At 45.2% G+C, this 24,006-nt stretch overlaps 1 protein-coding gene across 3 annotated transcripts in view; it reads right to left on the bottom strand.

The window, feature by feature from the left end:
• NSD1 (nuclear receptor binding SET domain protein 1) overlaps positions 1–24,006 on the bottom strand; it is a 1,028,734-nt gene that overhangs the window by 730,889 nt on the left and 273,839 nt on the right. For all 3 annotated transcript variants that reach the window (XM_086931779.1, XM_086931778.1, XM_086931780.1), the window contains exon 7: positions 6,287–6,605. In XM_086931779.1, the coding sequence (XP_086787905.1) occupies positions 6,287–6,605 (319 nt within the window). The remainder of the gene's footprint in view (positions 1–6,286; positions 6,606–24,006) is intronic.

Raw genomic sequence — 24,006 nt, 5'->3', positions numbered from 1 at the left:
AGTTTATTAAAACGTTCCCCTCTTTTTCCCATAGGTTTGCGGTGAGGAACAGTTTCACGATGGTCCAGTAATTTGGAATTTGTCATTTCTGCAAAAAGTCTTCAGCTGTAGCTCCCAATCACCTTCCCAATCAGCACATACCATGTTTTTCACGAGAGCTATCTATCATATGTAAAACATTTCCCTAGTACTTGCAAAGTTCAGATTTTTCTTCAAATTCCTTGAGCAACTCTCTGAAATTGGTTTTCTGATTTTGTACTGAACATTGCCTGGCTTTGCAGTATGTCTTTTGAATGAAGTGCACCTTTTCCTTGTTCAATTCTGAGAAAAGATATGCAAAACCTAATTTATCATTATTCTTCTAGAAAGCATTCCAACGCAATGTTTCTACAGACTCAGATATGATGAGTATACCTTGTAACGAACGAACATAATGAGTTCCACTCAATACTGAATGGACAGTTTTGCTCCAAATATTTCAGTCTCAATAAGTGAATTGTCTATGCCACATACACTAAGATAACTTCTTGCACACTGCAACGCAGCTTTTGTCATGTGGAAAACACCAATCATTGGATATAGATCATCAAATTCAACTGGATTGATCATAAAACGGTCAGCTACAATACAGAAAGCACCATTGCAGAACATTGGCACCATAGGCTGGGCTTCGAGCTGAGCACGCACATTTTGGAAATTGTGTAGAGCTGTGAATACTGTTGCAAAGTTTGTGACTGGGGATGGTAATACTGGTAAAAACCCAATCTTCTCCAGTGGGAGGTAATTTGGAAGATCAGGGCATGAATTTCAGCCCAAGGAGCAACTGCCTTTTCTTCATCCTTCAGGCTACACCGAATAAGCGATATGATAATCAGTTAAATTAGCTTTGCGGACCGCAGTATCAGGTAGAAGATGATCCAAGTCCTCAGCCACTTTGAAACTTTCTGGTAGACTCGGACTATTGAGGACTTGTAATGATTTTGCAAACGTTGGCATGGTTGTTGGGTTATAAGTTTGAAGCTTCGTTTGTGTAGGCCTACAGCTGGCGCAGTTTGTTTTCCAGCAGCTACTTCGTTGGTACAGTCTTGAAAAAGCACAATGGCAGTATCACATGTGGTGGATGTTCCAGACAAAGAAGAGCTGTCTTCAAAATCAAAATTATCAAGAGCAGCAATTGTAAATACTTTTGTGGTAAAGTGATATGGAAGTGGTGTGCTGTCGGATTCACAAGTTCCTGCTCTGTACTATGTCATAACAACTTTTTGATAAACCAATCCTATTAATTGAAGTGATTGGCTCTCTACTTTTGCACTTGTCATAGTTTGATTGGGCAGTCATCGTGTGTAGCAGACTTTTCTACAGTACGTTTGCACAGCATAAGCATTGTCTTCCACTTCTTAGCTTATGACTTCAAAGCCATCATCAATGTTGACAGCTTCTGTTTCTCTTCCGAACTCAGGGACTTTAGCAGGCATTCTTCTTGAATCCCATGATTTGCAGAGCTCTGGGACATCATAAAATGTGTCATTAGGTCCAAAATCTAAATCTTTCAGGACGTTTCTTAAAATAGTTCCTGCTAATTTTACTGCATCCTGTCATCTTATTTTGGCAGCAAGAAATTCAGGAGTCAAATTAGCTGAGAACACAACAAGTGGCGCATTCTTTTTGTTAGAATAATAAAAACGAATTCTGAAACTATACAGTCTCCCCAGAAAAATCTTAATTTCATTATTATGGAGCAATACAGCTTCATTAATGTTGACCATTATTCCTCTGATCTCACGGAGTGTGAAAGCGTAGCCAGCACTCAAGAGTGGCTTTAAAACAATTTCCTTTTTTAAAGAATTCAAACTTAAATGAAGGCTAGCGGTTACGTTTCTGCTGGGAGCTCATTGTGCATTCATATTCTCCAATGTAAACACTCCATGCAGTTTGAGTGGACATGCAAATCAGTTGCAAATACATTCACTTCGCCGTTTAGATTAGCTACTCGGATGAAAACGTCATCTTGGAAGAAACTAGCAGCAGATAAAAATATGTTTGCCCTTTGAGTCACATACTCTGTTCTCTTGTCAGTCCCTTAGGCCCTTGTTCGAGATAAACCAAAGATAACACAATGAAGAACCTCTGATTTCTGATCAGTTGTTGGAGGTGGACGAGGGGTAGCCATTGATCTTCAATCTAAGTTGATGACCACTGGGTTCAGTTGTTCTAGCTTTCTCAGAAGACTAGGATTCTTGTTGTGATTCACTGGTTTCTATTATTTTTTTGACTCATTTTTTCCAGGCTTTTTTCCAATGTATACGACTTGAAGCACTTGTTACAATTAATAATTATTTGATCCCCTTCACCCATTAGTTTCAATCTTTAGTGAACGTCCTCTGGCTGTATTTCTAGAGCATCTCAAACTCTTTTGTCCAGCCACAGTAGATGTTCACTTTTCTTTCAGATTAGTTTGGCATATGACACATTTTTCTGTGTTGAAGTGTTCAGATTTTGTAGTTAGCAACACTCTGCCAGGAGATAAAGATCCTCTGCAACCACCTGCTTCTCTTATGTTTACGAATTTGAATCAACAGAAAACCTGAAACAAAAACAATATTATACTAAATTAACAATATTCTTACTAAAACACTTTACAGAGCCGCCATTTGGAAAATGGCAGAAGGGTTGCTCTGCAGAGTTTTCAGTCTATATAAGACTATTTGAACCACAAAACATATGTTTTGACACCAAAATGAAGAATGTGGGTCATTGTTCCTGAAATATAACCTCACCGCAATACATCTGCCATTTATAATAATGTCATCCAGAAACATTTGTCCGGGACTAGCAATATCTACACAAGCTAAATTACTTCTTTGATACAAAAACACAAATCAAACATGAAAATCTCTGGTGCTCTGCCTTGGCACAATTCTGGAGGGGGGTTATGACCTGCCTCTCAAAGGTGCTGGGACCTTCCCCGCTCGCTGAAGTTGGAACTCTTACATGTTATGGACGGGGTTGGGGGGGCAACATATACAAATGCCATCTTATGCTGCTGGGGTTCACTCAGCCAAAAAGAGATATTGCTAGGGGATGGAAGGCACCGGTAGCGCCCTCAGTGTCCGCATGGAAGAACGGCCTGGACTTCTGCATGGGCCTGGAGATTCCCATTTTCACAGCAAGAGGGTGCTCGCTTAAACAGTTTAAAATCTGGCAGCGATGGGCGGACTACAGAGGCTTGGAGTTGTAGCCCGTCTCTACGACAGGGCCCCTTGACCTGGCTTAAATCTCCATTTTGTTGGTGCAGGACATAGTCTTATGTGTAATGACGAGCCACACTTATAGCAGAAGGTGCTTTTTTCTATTAATATGCTGCTCTGGGGTAACCTTTAGTGCGATTGGAGGGGAGGGTTTGTTGGGTTATGGTTTCTTTGTTGGTTTTTCATTTATATTGCTCTCCATTTTTCCTTGATTTGCTCATGTAAACAGTAAAAGTCATGATGATATACGTTTCTTATGCAGAAGTTTCTGGTATACAGAGCTCCATATGTGCTATTTGACGGATAAAATCTGTTTAAAAAATAACATAAAAATCTCTGGACAAGAATTCTCTTACGGAGGTATATCAAGGGGCCAGCACTAAATCTTAACACATGCATATCTGCCATAATTATTACTACTTGTTGGGTGCTCACTTTTAGGGAACTTGTTTTGACAGTCTACTGTCTCTTTTCTTTTATTGTTGCATTAATTCGAATATATTAAAAAATTAAGACATTTGTTTTGAAAGTTATGCATTCATCTTTTATTCCCATAAAAAGTATATTTCTAAAACTGAGTGGGAGTAGTTATGAGCAAAAGTAAGTATTACATCCAGGATGTGGAATTCCTATAGCCCGACGCCCGGGACATATTGTTTGGTGTCAAGAGCAACAAGTTTTCATGTGTATTTTGTCCTTGGGACAAATAGGCCCAACCCCTGCAGTATACACCCTTTGGCTGCCAGTTTACAGTACTACATTATTGATCAGGGAAAGACATTGCCTGCAGTTATGGTAATATTTGTGTCAGTGTTAATGCTGTTCAAACTTGTATTTATGGTTCATTAACCCCTTAAGTGCTGCTGACGGCCAATGGTCGTCAGCAGCGCTACCTCCCCAGTGCTGCGCACGACCATTGAACGTCCATTCAGCACTAGTTCTAATGGACAGCGCAGCACTGGGGAGAAATGTTTACACGCAGCTAAGGTGTTAATGCAAAGGCTTTATTATTTGGGTGCGCGCTCTTAGTAAATGTTGTAAGCTCAGACTGCACTACTGACAGTGGTTAGTGTGTAAAAATGTGTACACACCTTTTCAATGTTTAGCAATATGAGGCTATGTATAGTGCTCCCATAATGCTCTCAGATTAGATGCAAATATTTGCAAAAGCTTGAAAGCAAAATTGATTATTCTTTGCTTTCAAAATAAAATGTTCAAAAAATGCAAAAATATTTTGCTAAACTACTGAAAAAACGTAGATACCATTTCATTGCAGCATCATTTAGAAAAAGGTGTTGATGTACACTAGTATTTCCCAAAAATAATCATAATGGAAAATCAATGTAACCAGTTTTAATAAGATTATGGGAAACATACAAATAAACAAGCATTGGTAAGGCCAGTAGGTCTGAGATTATTGGGTCAGCCTTTTGGTTATGTCAAGGCGTGACTTGTTTTGGCATGGTTTTTGTAAAACCTTATTGGTGTGCCAGCTGCCGGGCCCTCACCATTACATTGGCAAAAGCAAAAAATGTTTTGATTCAAAAAGCACATTGCACAGTATTTCCTGGCACTGAACAAAACGACTGTGTCGATATCCTCCTTGTGAACGAACAGAAGGCTGTCAATCACAGTGAAGCTAGGAGAGGGAGAGCGAGGGAGAGAGAGATGGAGAGACAGTAAGACAAAAAATAAACACAAAAGTCATGGATAACACCAGACCAAATTAGGGGCCCAATTATTAAATAAAGTGAACCCATGTCCTTCGATTAAGTGCAGATATATGACGTTCGTTAATTGACAAGACTTTACATAAGTAGGCCAAGAAACAGTACTCCTACAAAATATATGTGAACAGCATTTTAGTATGAGCAAATATGCAGTTGCAGATTTGCTCATGCAAAAATCTGAGTGTTTGCAAGTTTACTTTCCCTCCAACCACTTTTTTCCCCAACGCTGGAAGAAGTTTTATGTCAGCCATGGTCAGGAATAAATATTCAACATTTCTCAGTATGGGAAAAGATTAAAGAAGAGTTGATGAAAACTCTCAAAACATCCAAGTTAGTAGGTTTGCACAGACTCAAAAGGGCATTCCAACCGATGAACTCTTGCTTGCCATTACCTTCAGCCACAGTATGTAGATCTGCGGAAACGTGGCTAGTATTCAAACTCTACTATGGAAGGAGCCCTGGCATAATCAGAGAGGCTATTTCAGAGTTCTTATATACTGAGATTGCTGCCATAATTTGTTGCCACATTGAATGGCACAAAAGCGACAAGTAGATTTTGTTACAGGACAAATAGATTTATGAAGCAACCTGCCCCATGGACAAGTATTTTATTAAATTCAACACCCCCGAGTATTGGCACACGTTCGCCAAAAGGCACCTGGGCACTAAATTTGCATCCTGTTTCGTGTTTTCTGATCCTCTCCACTGCTCACGTTTTGTTTTTTTAAACTGTAGCAAATAAAGTGACCCTTCATATTTGGTATGCAATGGGTCTAATTTTCCCATAAAAACTGCAACCAAGTACTTACCAGCCACATACAAGAAACATTTGAGTGCAAGTCAAAGAATTCCCACTGATAGTACAACACAGCAGGTTGTCAAGCAAATAAATAAACCTTTTAAGCGTGCACAACGGAAACACTACAAGATGGCATTCTTACTAAAGAAAGGATTGAACAGATGAGAGTATGACATCTTGCGATAATGAATGGGTGGTGGTGAGGTCAGCTTCTAGACTACCATATAGCTCATTAAATACATTAGTGGCTCAACTGTGCTAAGTTTATAGTTTCTTAAAGCACATTCAAACAAATGACCAGTCAGAAACAGACTAGAAAACTAATCTAACAAGAAGTCCATAGAGTATGTTGATGGTGTTCACTTTTCAAGTACAGGAAGAAAACGCTTGCCTTGAGCATTCCAAATTCACTACAGAATTGGAGGAACAATTAACATGTAAAATGCTATATTTATACAAATGGTAGAAGTGGTAGGCAGAAAACAAGAGAAATGTCAATTTCTGTTTACCTGATTTCTGCATAAGGTCTCTCGATGGTAACTGTGGTGCAGGCTGCAAAGTGTCTTCAGTCCCTGAAGAATGACAATTGGATTTATCAGATGAGGTTGGTGAACACAGCAAACGCACTGGTGAAACTGCATGGCCATAATCTGTACGATTTTCAGATTGTGTGCAGTGTGATTTTGGCTCTTTCACAGGTGTAGCCTCCATTTTTATGACCAGAGTTGCTTTAGTGTTTGTGCTGACCAAAACAGAAGGGTTTAATGTTCCACTCTCGTCTTGAAGACATTCAGATTCCGTTATTTCGTTCTTGATCGTAGGCTTAACCTAACAAAAGTAATTAAAAATGTCAGTGTACTTAACTTCAAATCTCCCAAATCTGTGTTTGCAAACCTTGTGGTCAAATTCTATCTCATTCAAGCATTCTCGGTCATTTCTTAGTTAGTTGAAAGCTTACCAATAGTAGTGCCTACAAAATAATACAAGTTGAAAACTTGTGAGGGAACAATTAAACAAATTACCTTCATGACTATTCTGGCAGGGTTACGATATAATATCTATCACTCCATCACAACTGGCTAGGAACTGTAAGCAGTCGAAAGAAGAATAAGAAACAAAACTTCTCAAAACACATTGCTTCTTGTCCAAAAGATATATATGGGGCCCCATTAAACCTTACCTTAATGACACGACCCCCCCTACTTCACAACCTCCGAATGGAGTTGTCCCCATGGGAGTAGGATGACACATACCAGGGTGCTAAGCCTCATCATAGATATGACGATTGACAAATGCATCTCAATGGACCGCTGCTGGCAAACGTTTATTTCTTAAATTGTTACTATTAGAGGGAAGAGAAAGGTAGGAGGGTGATGTTTAATGTGAAGAAAGTGTATTGTATTCTTTACATGGAATTTAGCAGCGTGTTATACTGCTGTGTGGCAGCTCATCACAAATGTGAATTGTGATATATTTATTTTTGGGAAATGGAAAATAAAATTGAAAAAAACATCTTCTCAAAATACATCACATAGTAGTTCTTGAAGGTCACCAGCATCGCGCCCCGGGCATGACTAAGCCCAGCATACCACATGTACTTTCAAACCTGCTAAGGGAAAGCCCAGCTTTTCATCTGAAGTGATGTTGAATGGATGTTGATAAGGAGGAAAGCACTTACAAATACTACCAGAATCACAAAAAAACACTAAACTTCAAAACTTACTGAGAACCAGATTAAATTGCCTGAAAAATCTATGGAGATCACAATGGACTTAAAGCAAATAGACTAGAATTATCAAGCCAAAATTCAACATTTATTTCCAAATTATCAACATAAAGCAAATGAGGCTTACCAAAACCATCAGGACTGCAGCAAGTAAGTGAAAAGCCACCAATGCTGCCTTTGCTGTGATGGAGTATGTGGTCTCAGAAACCTTAAAACTCTTGCGATCTGTAAAACTTTGAATTGCAGTGACTGTCTTACAATGGTTTTTTTTGCCTCCCTTTTGCCTGGGACAAGTCAAGCGATGTAATGAATAAATACTAGAACACAACAGTCCAAGTAGTTCTACAGACTCTACATGTCCTGTGTGTTCACCTAGTTCTGTTTGATTGGGAAGAACATAAAAAAAAATGTCCACTGTAGCTGAAACCAGCTCACGACGTCTCAAAAACAAGTGTTTTCTTTAAGCAATGTTTTAATTTCGATCAGTGTAGTCTTGCTAAGGCAGGCATGGCCTAAGTGAATCTGAGTTCTGACGCTGAGTGAGGGACACATTAATAACTGCACCAATGCAGTACAACAGAAAAAATAAAGGTCTTTATTTATATTGCATTTGTACCTTTTTGGAAATCTTTAAGATGCATTTCTCAGCTAGAAGCATTTAACGGCTTTCATGGAACATCTGCATTAGGGATGTGTGTGTATGTGATGAAATAGAGAAGCCTCACTCACTACTTAGACTTTCGGTGAAAAAAGATATAAATCTGAAGTCCTACATCGAGGTTGGCCTGAAGAAGTCCGAATTTGTCCAGATACTTTATTTTCATGCATTTGTAAAATTGCTTGCGTTTAGCCCACTTACTGCCAGATTCATCAATATCCCGATTTGCGAGTCCTTAATAGCGATTATTAAGGAATCGCTAATAATGACTCGCAAAACGGGATTCATGTAGAAATCGCAATATTATTTGCGATTCCTGCAGCTTCTTTATTTGCGATTACCAAATTGCTAATCGCAAATAAGGAATGACTCCCCATGCATTCCTATGGGCCTAGAGGCCCATAGGAATGAATGGGGAGTCATTCCTTATTTGCGATTAGCAATTTGGTAATCGCAAATAAGGATGAGATTTCAAGGGTGCCAGGGGTGTCCAAAGGACACCCTGTAGCACCCCTGAAATGTAAATGTAGACTGATGTTACACACACACATGTCCTTTGGACATGTGTGTGCGCAACATAAAACTTAAGAAAAATGCACTGAAGTGCATTTTTCTAAGTTTTCGCTATTTACCACAAAGTCAGACTTCGCGGCAAATAGCGGCCAAAAATAGTGATTTCGCAATTCAAAAATGGTTCATGAATTGCATTTAAGGAATCTCAAATAGAGATTCCTTAAATGCAATTCCTCGCAATTTAGCACTTTCGCAATTTCCGAGTTTTGCATTTGGGATGATGAATCCCAAATGCTAAAATTGAACTCGCAAAGGGCCAGATTCTCAGAATCTGGCCCTTTGCGAGCCGATTTTACAATGATGAATCTGGCTGTATGTAGCCAATCTACTTTTGCCCACTTTGAAGGGAACAGTACATCCTTCAACACCAAATGGTGAGGTTGCCCAAGTCATACACAATGATGCTCTGGGAAGACGATAAGAGACGAGACTTTGCTGGAAATCTGTAAACTAAGAAATCAGAATGGAAATTGAACGGCTGTGTTATTTTATTTAGTTAAAGTGTTCCACATATGCAAAGGACAGTTCTAAAGTATTTAGCATTCAATCTATTATTTACCAGGTGACCTTGTTCATACATAAACGTTATCATAACATCGCTCTCTATGTAAACAGTGTTGTACTTTTCATCAAATTGGATTGCACCTCAATATAATTCACAAAACATTGAATGTATTATTTCAAGTTACTGATGCGTAGCAATTCACCTCATGGAGAATTAAAGTTTACCAATTACAACGTGGTGACAAAGTTAAAGAAACTCCTTGTATCCTTTTTATCCAGCATCATACCACCTGCTTAATTTATGCCAATGAATTAAGCAAATCAAATGAGTTCTTCTGTTTCATCCATTATATCTGTATTTCTTTGTCACTTTTTTCTTAGTATAATTGCCTCCCATATATTCGAGGTGAGTGATAAACTCTGCTACGCCGGCAGTTTGCAGAGTTTTACCCACTCTGTGCTCCATTTGTTGAGAAAGCTGCCGCTCAAGTAGAAAATCTACTTGAGCAGCAGAAAGCAGCAGCCCCCCTGACACGCCGCGCGGTGCAGTTCATGATGATTTTACAGTGCAGAAAAGTGCAGTGCGTTAAAATTTAGCACACGGTGGTGAATTCCAACGTTTGCGGAACTCCGTGGAATCTCAGTTTTTATGCAACTCCGAGAAATTCCGCAGAATGAAACTCTGCGACTTCCACCCACCCCTACTGTGTACATGTCAACGTGTTTTAACCTTCACCATTTATTTTAGTATGCATCATACCTACTGATTTCCCAGCATTCATTAGTTATGTATGCGATTATATTTTGGTACCTCAATTAATATCAGTAATAACCTCCTCATCCCCTTCCCTGTTGAACGAGATACTTACCTTCGGTTATGATGTATCTGGTAGAGACATAGTCTAGCCACAGACTACTTAACTTAGAATATCCCCAGGCGTCAAACTGGATCCGGAAAACTTTCCACAGTGGCGCCGCACGGTTCCGCCCTGACTTTGTCCATGGACGTGACGTCAGCAGAGCCATATATGACCCTCCCGGCGCGCTGACGTCAGTTTTCGTTGGAGAAACTTTTCCGTGCCACAACGCGGAGCCACCACCAAAAAAATGTTCCAATATGGGAACAGTGTACAAAAATGATGAAAGAAAAAGAGTAAAGCACCGCTCTGGGAAGCAACCCCGCAAAAATGAAGGCCAACCACCCTTGGAGGTAATGAAGATGTAAACAACATCATGGCAGTCAGAAAGTCTGCAACCTTAATGTATAGCTGTGAAGGACAACAAGTCCGGAGCACAGGAGCCAGAACAATTGACCACATGAAGTCACCAGAAAGATGTTGTATCCCCAAGAAGAGACCTATAAATTGTGGCAGAGCCAATAGACTTCGAACCAATAGAGCACATGGGTGGTCAGAGACGCCAAGGCGATAGAAAAGGGGAGCGCAGGGTGGGAAAAAAAACACAAATAGAACCCACACTATACCACCCAGAGCGTAGGGCTGGAAAGGATACATGACACAAGAGCATACCGCCAAAGTATAAGCCTGGGCAGAGTAGAGCAATGACAACAGAATGAAGTATCAGCATCCTGTGTTGGAGTGAAGTGAAAGCGTCACCCTGCAGAAGGATCAAGCCACCCGGAGGAAGGAGAGAATAGAAAGCCTAACCTGGAAAGGTCTGAGGGCGGGCGTTAAGGAATCTGCGGCCAGACTATGGCTCTACCAGACACATCGTTACCGAAGGTAAGTAACTCGTTCATCTGATAGAGACGTCTAGCCGCAGATTCCTTAATGTAGAATAGATATCCTAGCCATACCCAGAGGGGAGGAGGGTCTGCGAGAGAACCCCAATAAGTTGCCAAGGACACAGCCATGAACAAGGTGAAGACCCACGGTGGGGAACACAACCAGCGCAGCAACACCAGACCATGAAGCTTAGAAAGAGTGAAAAACTTTGGGAGGCAAAGGTACTACAAGCCTTCAGAGAACAGCATAAAAACCCCTGTATGCATACCGGGTGAGAGAAGGAAAGCATACGCTAAATATGTCTGTGTGAAAGGGAAAGTTCATGACTTCGCAAGAAGTGGAACTGAACCCAGCAGCATCTGAGGTGCTGACCGTAAATAAAATCCAGAGATAAGACAACTGGTATGACAGAGTCAACACATACCAGTCTAGTATGCACAACAGTGGAAAAAACACAGTTGAATCCAGTCCCAGCCAAATACGTGGGACACTATTGGCAGGATGCCGAACCATGAACATAAAGTGCCCGTAGTAGCAGAAACAGAAGACACGACATTGAAGAGTCACTCAGTCAGGAGGCATGTGAAAGGGGTGACGGCAACCATCAGAAGCACCCAAAACAGGACTACTGTAAGAACGATAGTCAAGTGGAAGACTGGACGAAACAGACGCACACCGTGCGGGTGGCAGAACCACATGAAGTAGAACAAGAACCCTCCTGTAGGGGTGCGTGAGAAGCCCAGATGAGAGAGACATCATCGCAAGAAGGCAACCGGTTAAAAAAAAAAAAGAGGCACCAAGCAAGCTGGACAGCCATATAAGAGCAATTCGGCAAGCAGACCGGGTCAATAACCACGGACACCGAATGAGGGAACGCTGACAGCACGATTTTGCTGTGTAACAGCACAGCAGATATAGAGGCGAGAAATATGCCTAGAAATGAAGCTAAACTACCAACAGTTATGATGAAGCAGAAGTGGACAGAAGTACGAGTTACTTACCTTTGGTAACGATGTATCTGGTAGAGACGATTCTAGGCGTCGTCGGCGTACGTGACGTCAGCGAGATCACATAAGTCCCACCCCGGCGCACCTACAACGCGGAGCCATCAGACAAAACTGTGGGATTATGGGAACAGTGTGCGAAAGAGCAGAAAAAGTGGAAAAGAATGGTGACAAAACACCATAAGGAGGAGCGACAACACTGCAGCAGCCAAAGGCAGGGAAAGAAAAAAGAACAGAGTACAGCCCTGAACAGCCATCCTGCCAGGATGTAGATAGTCCCCTCTGGAGACAAGGAACAAAGGCAAAATTGGCACGACAACATACAGCAGGACTACAAACCCAACCAGGAACAACGAAGGGGAACTGGTGTCAAGACAAACAGGAACGACAAATCTCCAGGAGAACCCCAGCACAGAGTGAGACAACCCCCCAAGGGGCAAGGGCACGGTGAGATGACCCCAACCCAGAGGGACCAGAATCCCTAGCAACCAAGGGGAGAATGAGGGAAGGGAAGAAAGTGTAGGTAAGCCCCCAACCTGGACCAGAGCAGAGGAGCACAGGAGACGGCAAGGAGCAGTCTTTTGTTGATGTTGGGGAGAAAGCCATGGCGCGGCGGCCCGTCTCCGGCGAGGACGACATCAGCAGGCACCTAACCTCTGGGGAAGAGGGGACTTCCGAGGACGAATCCAAGACCTGATGCCTGTCCGGCGCTGTAGAGTCCGAAACCTGGAGCAGGGCGTCATCGTCATCCAACACCACAGGAGACGCCGTACAGGCCTCTGTCCCGTCACACGGCGCCGGGGACCGGGGCTGAGCTGGAGCAGAGGTGGTAAAGGGGTTGGCACCTACTCGACCTCCAATGAGGCAGTCGCCTGCGTGGAGGAATGAGAAGCACCAGGAGAGCGACAAGGAGTCCCCCGCCAGCCTCGACCCATGGGGGAACGAGAGAGGTCCACCGACCCCCACGGCGGCGCCAAGGCGGACTCGACCTCCGGCAAGGCAGCGACCTACACGGAGGGACGAGAGGGACCCGGAGACTGACAAGGAGCCCCCCGCCAGCCTCGGCCCATAAGGGGACGAGAGGGGCCAGTCAACCTCTGTGGCGCCGCCGAGGCCGACTCGACCTCCGACGAGGCAGTCGCCTGCGTGGAGGAATGAGAAGAACCTGGAGAACGACAAGGAGTCCCCCGCCAGCCTCGACCCATGGGGAAACGAGAGAGTTCCACCGACCCCCACGGCGGCGCCAAGGCGGACTCGACCTCCGGCGAGGCAGCCACCTACACGGAGGGACGAGAGGGACCCGGGGACTGACAAGGAGCTCCCCGCCAGCCTCGGCCCACAAGGGGACGAGAGGGGCCTGTCGACCTCTGTGGCGCCACCGAGGCCGACTCGACCTCCGACGAGACAGCCACCTGCATGGAGGGACGAGAAGGGCCTGGGGAGGGATGAGGGGTCCCCCTTCAACCTCGACCCAAGACTGGACGAGAAGGGTCAGTCAACCCTTGTGGCGCCACCAGGCCCAGCAGCTGCCGACACGTAGCGGCGTCACCATGGCCTCACACAGTATCGCCACCTGTCTAAAGGGACGAGGGGGCTTGGAGATGCGATCCGAGCTCCGGTGACCTCCCACGACACCACAGGGATTCCCGCAGGAGTTTGCGGCGAGGCAGAGGCGCCCTGGTCCGCAGGAGGGACCCCCAAAGGGTCGCACCCCAGCAGCACCACGTCCTCCAAGCCTGGAGCCCGAACCAGTCGGCGTTGGGGCCGTAGCCGCCGGCGATGCTGCGGAGGGCCCCGTATAGCGCAAGGGATCCTCCGACATCCCACCAGACGAAGGGGGGGGGAGGAGAAGCCAACGAGGCCTGCAAAGCCGCCGCATATGTCTCCATCTGGGCTCTCGGCACCCCCTCGGGGAACGGTGGATAGGGGGACGATACGAGAGGCTGCATCACCCGTGGAGAGCCCACGCCCCAAACAAGCCGGAAACCAGCCCTCAGGGACAAACTGCGACACTTACCCACAGGGGAGCAACGCTCTTGCGGCACAGGAGATAAATGAGTACGACGACTGATGACTGACGCTCCGAAACCCTTCCGCAGAAGCTGAGCAAAGTGACGAAGCCGATCTGGACAGGACAGCCGAGAGAAGTTTCATGCGGTGTTCCTGCTGCGACTTCTGCTTCAACCGTTGACATGCCTCGCAGTCAGTAGAGCTGTGATCCTTCCTCAAGCACCACATGCAAATGAGGTGAGGGTCCGTCGCCGACATCAAGCGTCCACAAGACGAACACGTCTTGAAGCCTATTAGGCATCCGCACACTGTTCCCACAACACGCGAAAGATCGAAGGAAAAGGACTAGACAGGCTCAGAGCATGAACCGGATCCGCTTTGGAGGCGGAAAAGGAAAAAAAACAGACATAGACTCACCGGGGTGGGACTTGTGTGACCTCGCAAACGCCACGTACGCGTACGACGCCTGGGTGGAGCCGCGTGATGCCTTCACCTCAGCGCGCAGGGAGGCTGGGCAAAACATTTCCGGATCTCACACCTGGGGATAATTCTAAGTTAAGGAATCTGCAGCTAGTAGTCTCTATCAGATCAATGCCCATACTAGTAAGCCACATCAGCCCTTCACCCGGGAAGGGCAACGGTCCCTGCAAGACAGCAGAGGATACAGAGCTAGACCCGACAGTCGGAAACAGTCAGCACCAATCGAATGGTCCAAGGACTCAAGAAGCGAGTATCCTAAAGAGAACACTCCCCTTGAGAGTGGTACAGCAGAAATCCATGCAGAAGTGTGTGAAACACCTCTGAGGAAAGCAGCAGGGAAATGTGTAAAAATTCCTGTTGGGAAAGTGCCCCGAAAACGAGGGCACAAGGCAAGGAACAGTGGAAAGATACATGGCGAAACCGCCACCTGGAAAGTACAAGCCCAGTAAGGGCTGAAGTACGAACATTTTGTTCACCCCAGTCCTTAAACAGGAGGGGAGAACCAGCAACACATAAGAGATTTTGTTCACCCCAGTTCTTAAACGGGAGGGGAGAAGCAGAGCCACAGAAGTGGAAGAATCAACGGCTACACCCTATGATAGCAATCATACTAGGGTGCATTCCCAGGTTGCAACAACACTAAGAAGAGTACCACATAATGGATGTATCTTGGAGCAAAAAGAGGGCAGGGCGTCAATGGTGAGAACTGAGCCTGAACTGAACAGAACAAGGCCCTAAGAAGTGACTGGCAAAAGAAGAGCAGTCATCAAGGGCAAAAGGATCACAGCGACGCTGAAAAACACCCGTGAATATAGGCGAGGCAGAAGCCATACGGTAAGGAACCCATACTGAGGCAGTGAAGCATTACCAGAGCCCACTGCAATGGAGCGATGCTAGAATCAGGATTACAAGATTGTGGCGAAAAACTCCATAGGAACGTGCTAAGGCAGTCACCGAATTGCCTATACCCCACATAGGGTAAGTGTCAACCCCTGCGAGGGGGAGTCCTCTTGGGCAAAGCACACATTCAGAGGACAGAAAGGGAAGACAGAACCAGCCGTCCGGCTGAACTTAAAGAATACTGAGATGGCGGAACCACCACCAACACTATCCGGGTGCTACACAGAGTACAGGGACATGTACGAAATCAGACCCACAAGGCAACATAAGCTACGCAGAATAAAAGAATACTAATAAGGCAAAAAGGACGTGCCGCAAGAGTCACGGTAGCCCTGACATGAGGCGGGAGACCGCTAAATCTGCATCGCTATCAAATAGGTCCACGCCATTGAAAGGCAGATCCCCAAGAGCATACCACACATTGTCCGGGAAACGACTGTCGCGCAGCCAACCATGGCGGCGCAAAGCCACCGACCGAGCAAAAGCTCGTCCCACAGAGTCAGTGGCGTCACGAGACGAGCGGAGGGAGAAGTGCGCCATTCTCCTGTCATCATGAAGAAGGCGGATTAATTCAACCCGCGGCGCTTCTGGAATTGAAAGCAGACGAGCGTCGACCAAGTCCCAAAGGGAAGAGGATGCACATGCAAACACACAAGTAGTATTTAAGGTGCAGATGCCAGCACTGGCAGAGGCGAAAAGCTGGCGACCACATGCGTCTAACCACCTATACTCACTGGTGGGAGGCAACAGAGGCAGGGAGGAGGAAGACGAAGGCTGCCTAACCAACTAGGCCCTGAGCCATAGGATGAAGGGACAGACAGAGCGGATCATTAGGGGCAGGACGATGTCGACAAGCTATGGCCCGATCAACAGGGTGGCCCGAAGAAGGGCTTGCCCATGTGCCCAGCATGATGTCAAACAAGGAGGGGCAGCAAACACTCCACCTCAACCAGCTCCATATGGAGAAGATCCAACAAAGGATCAGAAGGCAGAGGAACCACAGGGGGTGAAAACAAAGAATAGGTGCCGCCCTGTGAATAGCCCGTGCGTAGGCAGCACTAGCCTCAGTCACCATCCGGGGAGATGACAATAACCCATCTGTAGGGGAGGGCAGGAGACTAACCGGTCCACTAGACCGCAACAGTGGAAGAGCCAGAGGCTGATCCGGAGTCCACATCACACAAGGTACCTGCACCATGGGCCGAAACGGCCGCAGATTAGGGGAGTCCAGAAGAGCGTGAACGTGTGGTATAAGAAGAGGCGAGGTGCCTGAACAGGCATCAACTGACACTGTGTGGGAGTCTCATGGACGTCCGAGGAGTCAGGAACATCAACCTCCTGAAATAGAGGAGACGTGGGCGCCGGCATCGGCGTTGATGGCGCTGGTACCGTCGTCGACAGACGTCAAGCAGGAGTCGTCTGGACAAATCGAGGACCTCCAAGGGGGACTCGGTCTGGGAGCCGTCCGACGCCAACTCTACTGCAACATGTGGGGAACAGGGCGTCGAGTCCGGCACCTCCTCAGACGTCGTTGAGTAGTTCAAGGCAGTTTGAGATGCTTTAAGCAACAAAGTTAGGGGGTAGGGCAGAAATATTCTTTGAGAGGCTCTTTGAGTCGCATTGTAAGCAAACGGTAGAAACAGGGTTTGCTTTGCTGTGGTATGGTCGGATCAGCTTGGGGGTAGGGGGTCCAGTGAGTTTACAGTAATGTACAGTAATGTACAGGGAAACCGGTCACGTTGGCCATAACAGTTGAAGGAAATAATACAGAAAAGAGGGTCCTTGTGGAGGACATTTGAAATAAACAACGAGGAGAACTTTAGAGGAGGGGCAGAGTTCTGCAAGAATGCAATGTATTAGAGTTAAAATCATATGCAATGTGTACCGGTTTCATTAAAGTGACCGTTTGCACCCACTTAAAATGCCAGTAGTCAATTGCTATGCACAGTTTAGTCCGATGCCGGTTTATTGAAGAAAATGCTTGCCTAGGGCAAATGTCTGAATCGGGAAGTCAGTGTTTTTTAATACTGCTGGACGCGAGAGAAGATTAAGAGTTTGATTCCCAATATTTCCTCTTTTATTTATTAGCATCTGCTTCTGCTTTTTCATTTTGGAAAAAAAATCTATTTTTAAAATGAATGAGAAAAGGAGTACGAGTAGTGGTGACCTTGTCTCGAATTGGTGACTTCCTGTATTTTCTCTCATTGCTGCTTTACTAACCTAAACTTCTGCATGTAAGCAGGTAAGCCTCCCCATTCAGTTTGAGATCATGGAGGGAAAATATTCAAAACAAGCATCTGTCTTCTATTCCTTGTTCAGACGAAGACGTAGAAAGTGGCAGTAGGACCACTTTAAGACATTCTTCTAGAAGTCATCTAGATTTAAAAGTTCCTGATGCAATAAAATAAAGAGAGAAGGTAATGGCGTGGCCAGACAGTTCAAGGTGGCCAATTTCTTTCCCTGAGGCACGCGAGCTAATCGCCTCATGAATCAGTCAAAATCCTTAGATACACAGCAAAAATGAAGTTGTAGCGGTGTAAAAAAAAGGGTAATCTTTCTTTTCTGACACCCAATGCCTGCTGGACTCTCAGTTCAGAGCTGCATCCATCGTGAGCATGAAAGTAGCTGACTGGACCACAGCCAAGGGAATCCATTGAGTAGGATAGCCCTGAAGTCAGGGGCCGGTCGTGAGAGGGGGCTGCTGCAACTATTGGTAGGCATTGGATGGCTGCTGCCTTCACCTTCATTGGAACTGGAAACTGATGTATGCCAGCAACGTGCCTTTGTAGCTGCCCCTGGTGCCTATGGACTCGAGTGCGGGTGGTCTCCATCTGCTAAGGACTACTACAAATGTGGGTGGGCCCTGGGCCGAGGAGAGCTCGTGCAGGAGGTGAGCAGGAAATGATTGGTGCTTGCCCAGTCGGGCCCTTGCTATCTGGACTGCATCCTCACGGGTGCCGTGCCCGAAGGGGAGGTGATTTGCAGTGCAGGTGTAGGCGCAAAAGGACTTTCCCTGGGGCCAATGACAATAAGAATAGGGGGTGGCTGTAAATGCAGCTAGCCCCTTGTTCCTTCACCCCAGAACCCAGCTCCCCCAACGGAAGGAAGAATAATGACTGTAAATGGTGGAGTGACATATAGTGTGTGTGTTTTCATTCTCTGCGCACTGTAGCAACTGCCCAAGTACCAACAGGGTTAGGGTGGGGGACAGTGTGCAAATAACCACCCAGATCTCACCAGACTGGTAGGAAAAGAGACAGAGGAGGCACAAGACAGTCAAAAGCTCAGAGTGACATAGATCGAATAGGACTCTGGTTTTGGACCAGCACCTACTCACAGTTTGACAACAGGCTGCTGATGCCGAGATTAGCAGGTCAACAGGGGGCGACACTGACCCTCGAAGGTGGAGTTCTTTGGCAGAACCAAGAGCTGCCCTCATCCTTCTCCTTCTTCTGCAGACAGAGTGGCCATGCTTCACCCTTCAACTAATGAGACAACTGTGCTTCGCAGCACTGCCAACCCCTAAGCATGACAAAGGAAGCTCGTTAAATGTATTAAAATATTACCGGCTCATCCAACCCTGTCCAGCCTTTCAGCAACAAAAGCAGTGGGCCAAACAGACATTAACACTTGATCTTAAGACTAAATTGCGATTGTTTTACAGGCCATCATCGTCACATACAGGCTCTGGAGAGACAGATCGAGAAAAGAGGAGACTGACGATCTCCTTCTCTAACATCTGATAAATGTTAGTCGAGTCACCCAAGCAGATAGGAGTATATCAGAGCTGGGTGATGCAGTGAAGGGACTCCGATCTACTGTCCAAAAACTGCTATGAAGTCCTGCGGAAGACACAGAGGGAAGATCAAGATATTTTCAGATTTCTGGGGTCCTTGGATGGGGCAGAAGAGGAACACACAGCAGAGTTTCTTGAAAAGTGGCTGAATGCTAGGCTGATTGTTTGTTCGATGCTCTCAGTTTGAAAAAGCACCCTGTACCCTGGGCCCAAAACCACCTTACGGGGCCCTACCACGCACCGAGATTGCACAAATCTTCAATTACAGAGATTGCGACTTCCTCCTCAAAACTTCTATAATGATTGGAGATGTGCAATACGATTCCAGGAAGCAACTTATATTCCCGGACTGTACTAAATTAATTAGCAAAGGAGGACCTTCAATGAAGCGGAAAACGAGGGTGGTGATCTCAGTCATATGTTACTATATGTTACTATTCCCAGCAAGGTTGAAGGTTCTCTTCAACAAAAATACACTTCTGCAAGACTCCAGAGCAGGCCTGGACCCTGGTGGAGGAACGTACCGTACGGCCTGGGGAGTCACTGGCAGAGAAGATGGATACGAGAGTGGGTCCTGAGGAAAGGCATGCCCAAAGGAACAGAAGATCTACAGCTGACGCAGGTCAGGCTTGAGGAGAGTACGAAAAAAAGATTATGACAAAGGATGAGGATAACCAAGCCTTCTAGAAAGACACCTCGGACTCCGAGAAGAAAATGGAGGAGGATACAGAACGGCTCCCTATCACAAGCCAAACAGAGGTGGCATAAAAACACTGAGCACGAGAGCTATGCCCCCACATTGGAATATTACTGCATCACCCAACAAGTGAGCCAACACTGAATAATGTCATCATAGTACTGGTGGGCCCCCAATAGGGTTGGCAATCGCTGGGGTATAATTTAATGCAGGTATGGACTTCAGAATCGGCATCAGTAACCCTCAGCCGTACACACACATATTTACTCACCTTCTCCAGCGGGCCAACACACAGACTCAAATGCATGGAACAGATAAACAATGGAAAACCAGTTCTCTTACTACTCACCTCCACATGGTTCACATTCACAAGTAGACTACCTGTACATGCTAGCCTTAGAAGCTAGCAAGGTTGAATTTACCTATATCCTGCCAAGAGGTTTGTCGGACTACTCACCCACTGAGTTGACCATACATCACCCACTGAGAGGAACATTTGGAGTGTGGGAATTGAATGCATGGTGGTTAACAGAAGACTGTCATGTTTCGTCTAGTTCCACACTTACCCAGTCACGTATTGCCTGTGCACATTATGTCTGCCTATGCGGGACGCGATTCCCTCCCTTCCGGGTCTGCCGGTTAGCAGTCTAGTCGTCTGACCAGAACCACAGTGGCGTCATCAGCGCTTCCGGGGGAATCCGCTTATCAGATGCGGTCTCCCTCGGCTTGGCGCTTCGGATTACCATATGCCCGCTGTCGATGCTGGTTGGGATTGCCGCTGCTGCCTCAAGGTAAATAACTGTTGGTCGTGCAGGAGCGCCTGAACTCCGTTGTGCTGCTTCCCGCGCTGGAGAGCTTAAACACTGTTTATCCTGCCCATTCCACGCTGGAGTGCTTGAGCCCCGTTTTGACCGGCTCTGCCGCGCTGGAGCGCTTCAACACTGTTTGTCCTGCCTTCCCCCGCGCTGGAGTGCTTAAACACTGTTTGTCCTGCCCATTCCGCGCTGGAGAGCTTGAGCCCTGTTTTGTCCTACCCCGCCGCGCTGGAGCGCTTGATTGCTGTTTTGTCCCAATTCCCGCGCTGGAGCGCTTGGTATAAATTGAATGCCACGCAGGAGCGCAACCTGGTGCCTGTTCATGACATTCAGCATAGCTGAGCGCCTTAACTAACGTGGTACTTCCGAGCTGAAGTATTATTGTGACTGTGTTTGCTTGTACTGCAGCTCTAGTCCTTTCGCCTGCCTCACAGTGCAGGTGCGACTGTTAGAAGCCGGTGTCTTTCTGATAGTCAAAGTCAAAAACCACTTTATTCGATTTAGTTAAAAATCATAAAAGCATTCTACAATCACAAAAGAAAAAGGGGCAATACAAATTCATGAGAAATTACAAAGATCGATGGAACAATTTATATATTCACAGTTTAAAAACAATTAAAAGAAACATCAAAGGTAATTTATATCTTCACAATTTTCAATGAAAAAAGGAATAAATATTTAGCTAAAAAATTTTACAAATACATAAAAACATTATCCATTTCATCCTTTCATGCAAAACCCTTATGTTACATTTTAAGTCTTCTCCTCCTGATCCGAACAGCAGCAACAAGATAATTGGCCACACTAAACATAGCCAAAGCAGAATCCAATAATTGGAGATACAGGAGGGCAGGTTTTGCCTGCTGGAAGGCTTTATCTTTCAGTAAAGGAACCAGGTATTTCTGTCTGGGCTCAGTAAAAAAATGACAGAACAACATAAAGTGCATATTATCTTGCGTTGAAAAATTATCGCAATAACAAACAGGGGCGTCCTCCTCCTTATACCATCCTTGATTATCACAAAGGACCGTATAAATCTGATTAAACCGAAGTTTAACCAGAAGCCACCTGTGAAACGGGATGTTGACAATAGTAAGGTACGGTTGTATAGTAAGGCAGGTAAGGGTCAGGAAATGGGCTCTGACCGTGGGTTTAGTCAGTTGGCGTTCCTCCCTCTCCACATTTTTCAATTTGGCAAAGTTGAGCTTAACCCAATCTAGATCAGATTTCCTTAGACCTTGAGGGACCGAAAAAATATCGGGACGACCAAGGTCCAAGGAACACTTATGAATGTATGATAGCCAAGTAATATTTTTAGAATTGTCCAATTTTAAACAGTCCACCAGTATTTTGTGATTCAAACCTAGGTTGTTATTGGTCCAGGTCCTTATCCATAACAAAATAGGAGCCATTAAAAGGATGTCAGAAATATACCCTAGACCCAGTTCCTGGTGAACTGAAAACGTGGCTGTAGATTGGGGAAGCCCTAAAATGGATCGAAGGAACTTGTTTTCTTCCCTTTGAATGGATTCGGCAGTCACATAACCCCACAAACCTGAACCATACCTGGCTATTGCCACAGATTTCGCCCTATACAAGTTTAGTAAAGCACCAGTTGGCTTCCCACCCAGTCTCCTAGAAAAACTTAAAATAGCATTAGCCGAGCTCCTAACTGCTTTAGTTTTAGCTATAATTTGGGGAGCCCAGCTTGGTGTCTTTCTGATAGCCAGGTTGCATTTCCTTATCAGCTATTCCTCGCCTCTGTACAAAGAAACATTTGTACTATTTCAGCGCAGGAGCGCTAGCTACTAGGTAAGAGTTTCAATTCCATTTCCGTGATGATAGCAGGCCTTCGGATGTCCACATAGGAGGTAATCCTTGTACCCGCATGAGTATATGTGTATGTGTGGTCGTTAGTTGTTGTATTGATAGTGTTGCCTTTTCTTCCTGTCCAGCTGGTGCACACGGTCTATCAGAACAGAGGGACATCCACCACTAACCTCCTGACATCAGCCTGATTCTTTTAGCTACCATCCTCACTCCCAACTTCATCCTGCTTATTGTCATACCTATGGTAGGGTAAGGTGGGCGTGGGGGCGATCGCTCATGTCGTCTCTGCGAGATCTCTCCGCAAGAAGCAGGTAACATTGTGGGGCACCTGACAAAGACACATTTATGCATCAACTCAGAGACAGAATTGCTGATTATTTTGAACTTGATGTGAGATCGGTTTCCTACATGTCTACCATATGGGAAGCCTTTAAAACTGTTATTAGGGGGCCATGCAATGGCTTATATTGAAACGGTAAAGCTAGAACTAGGGAAAAGGATATTATATGACCTGCAAGACCAAATCGGCGAACTCAAGCAGGAAGGCACTGACTTCGAAAATGCAGATACCACGCAGTTTAAATTAGCCAGGACCATATTCAAGAAAAAATGCAAGACTCTGAATGGGTGGGTTGGTCTATTTCGCAAAGCAGAACTTATGAAAAAGTAAATACCTATTATATTGGCTCAATACAGAGGAACATGCCAATAGATATGTTCCCTCCATACTAAATGACAGCAGCCAATTAATGGTGAAACCTTCAGACATCACAGAAGTGTTTGCTGCATACTACTACGCAACACTATACATGCACACAACTCCCCTCTACACTTGAGAAACAGAACCCCATCTTAAAGAACTCCTGATATGTGCCATATCCTTGGCTGACAATGGGGATTTAGTACTCCCAATCACAGATGATGAAATTCAACAGGCCGTTCCATCAATGCCCTCTGGGAAAAGTCCTAGACCCAATGACCTTCCATTTGAATTCTTCACGCAATACTACTCATTGCTCATCTCAAATTTAAAGGCAATGTTTGAGGAAGAACGCAAAAATTGCATCTTGCCACATAATTTACGAAGGGGAATAATTTTGGTTATCCTGCAACATAACAAGTCCCATATTCTCATTTGACACAGCTTCAAAATAATCACAAAAATATTAGCAAGCAGCCGAGCCAAAATAGTGTGCTCTTTAGTCTATGAGAATCAAAACAGCTTAATGACAAATAAGAACACATAGCACCGCTTAAAATACTTTCATGTTCTACTATCCTGTGTGGATAAGCTGAACAAAAATACTGCCTTAGTAGTAACAGAAAGAGCAGGCTGTTGACAGTGCACTGGTCATTCATGTTTCAGGCACTGTGCAGGGTGGATTTATGGCCATGATTTCTTAGATTTGTCGAAACCATCAGTATTGGTTCATCAGTACATATAGGAAAGATGCTGATGATGAAAAAGTGAGCACATTGGTGAGAACCTGC

Source organism: Lissotriton vulgaris, chromosome 7 (genome assembly GCF_964263255.1).
Source record: "Lissotriton vulgaris chromosome 7, aLisVul1.2, whole genome shotgun sequence".
NCBI lineage: Eukaryota > Metazoa > Chordata > Amphibia > Caudata > Salamandridae > Lissotriton > Lissotriton vulgaris.
The sequence above is the reverse complement of the archived record's forward strand: the minus strand, read 5'-3'. Positions and strand labels throughout refer to the sequence as shown.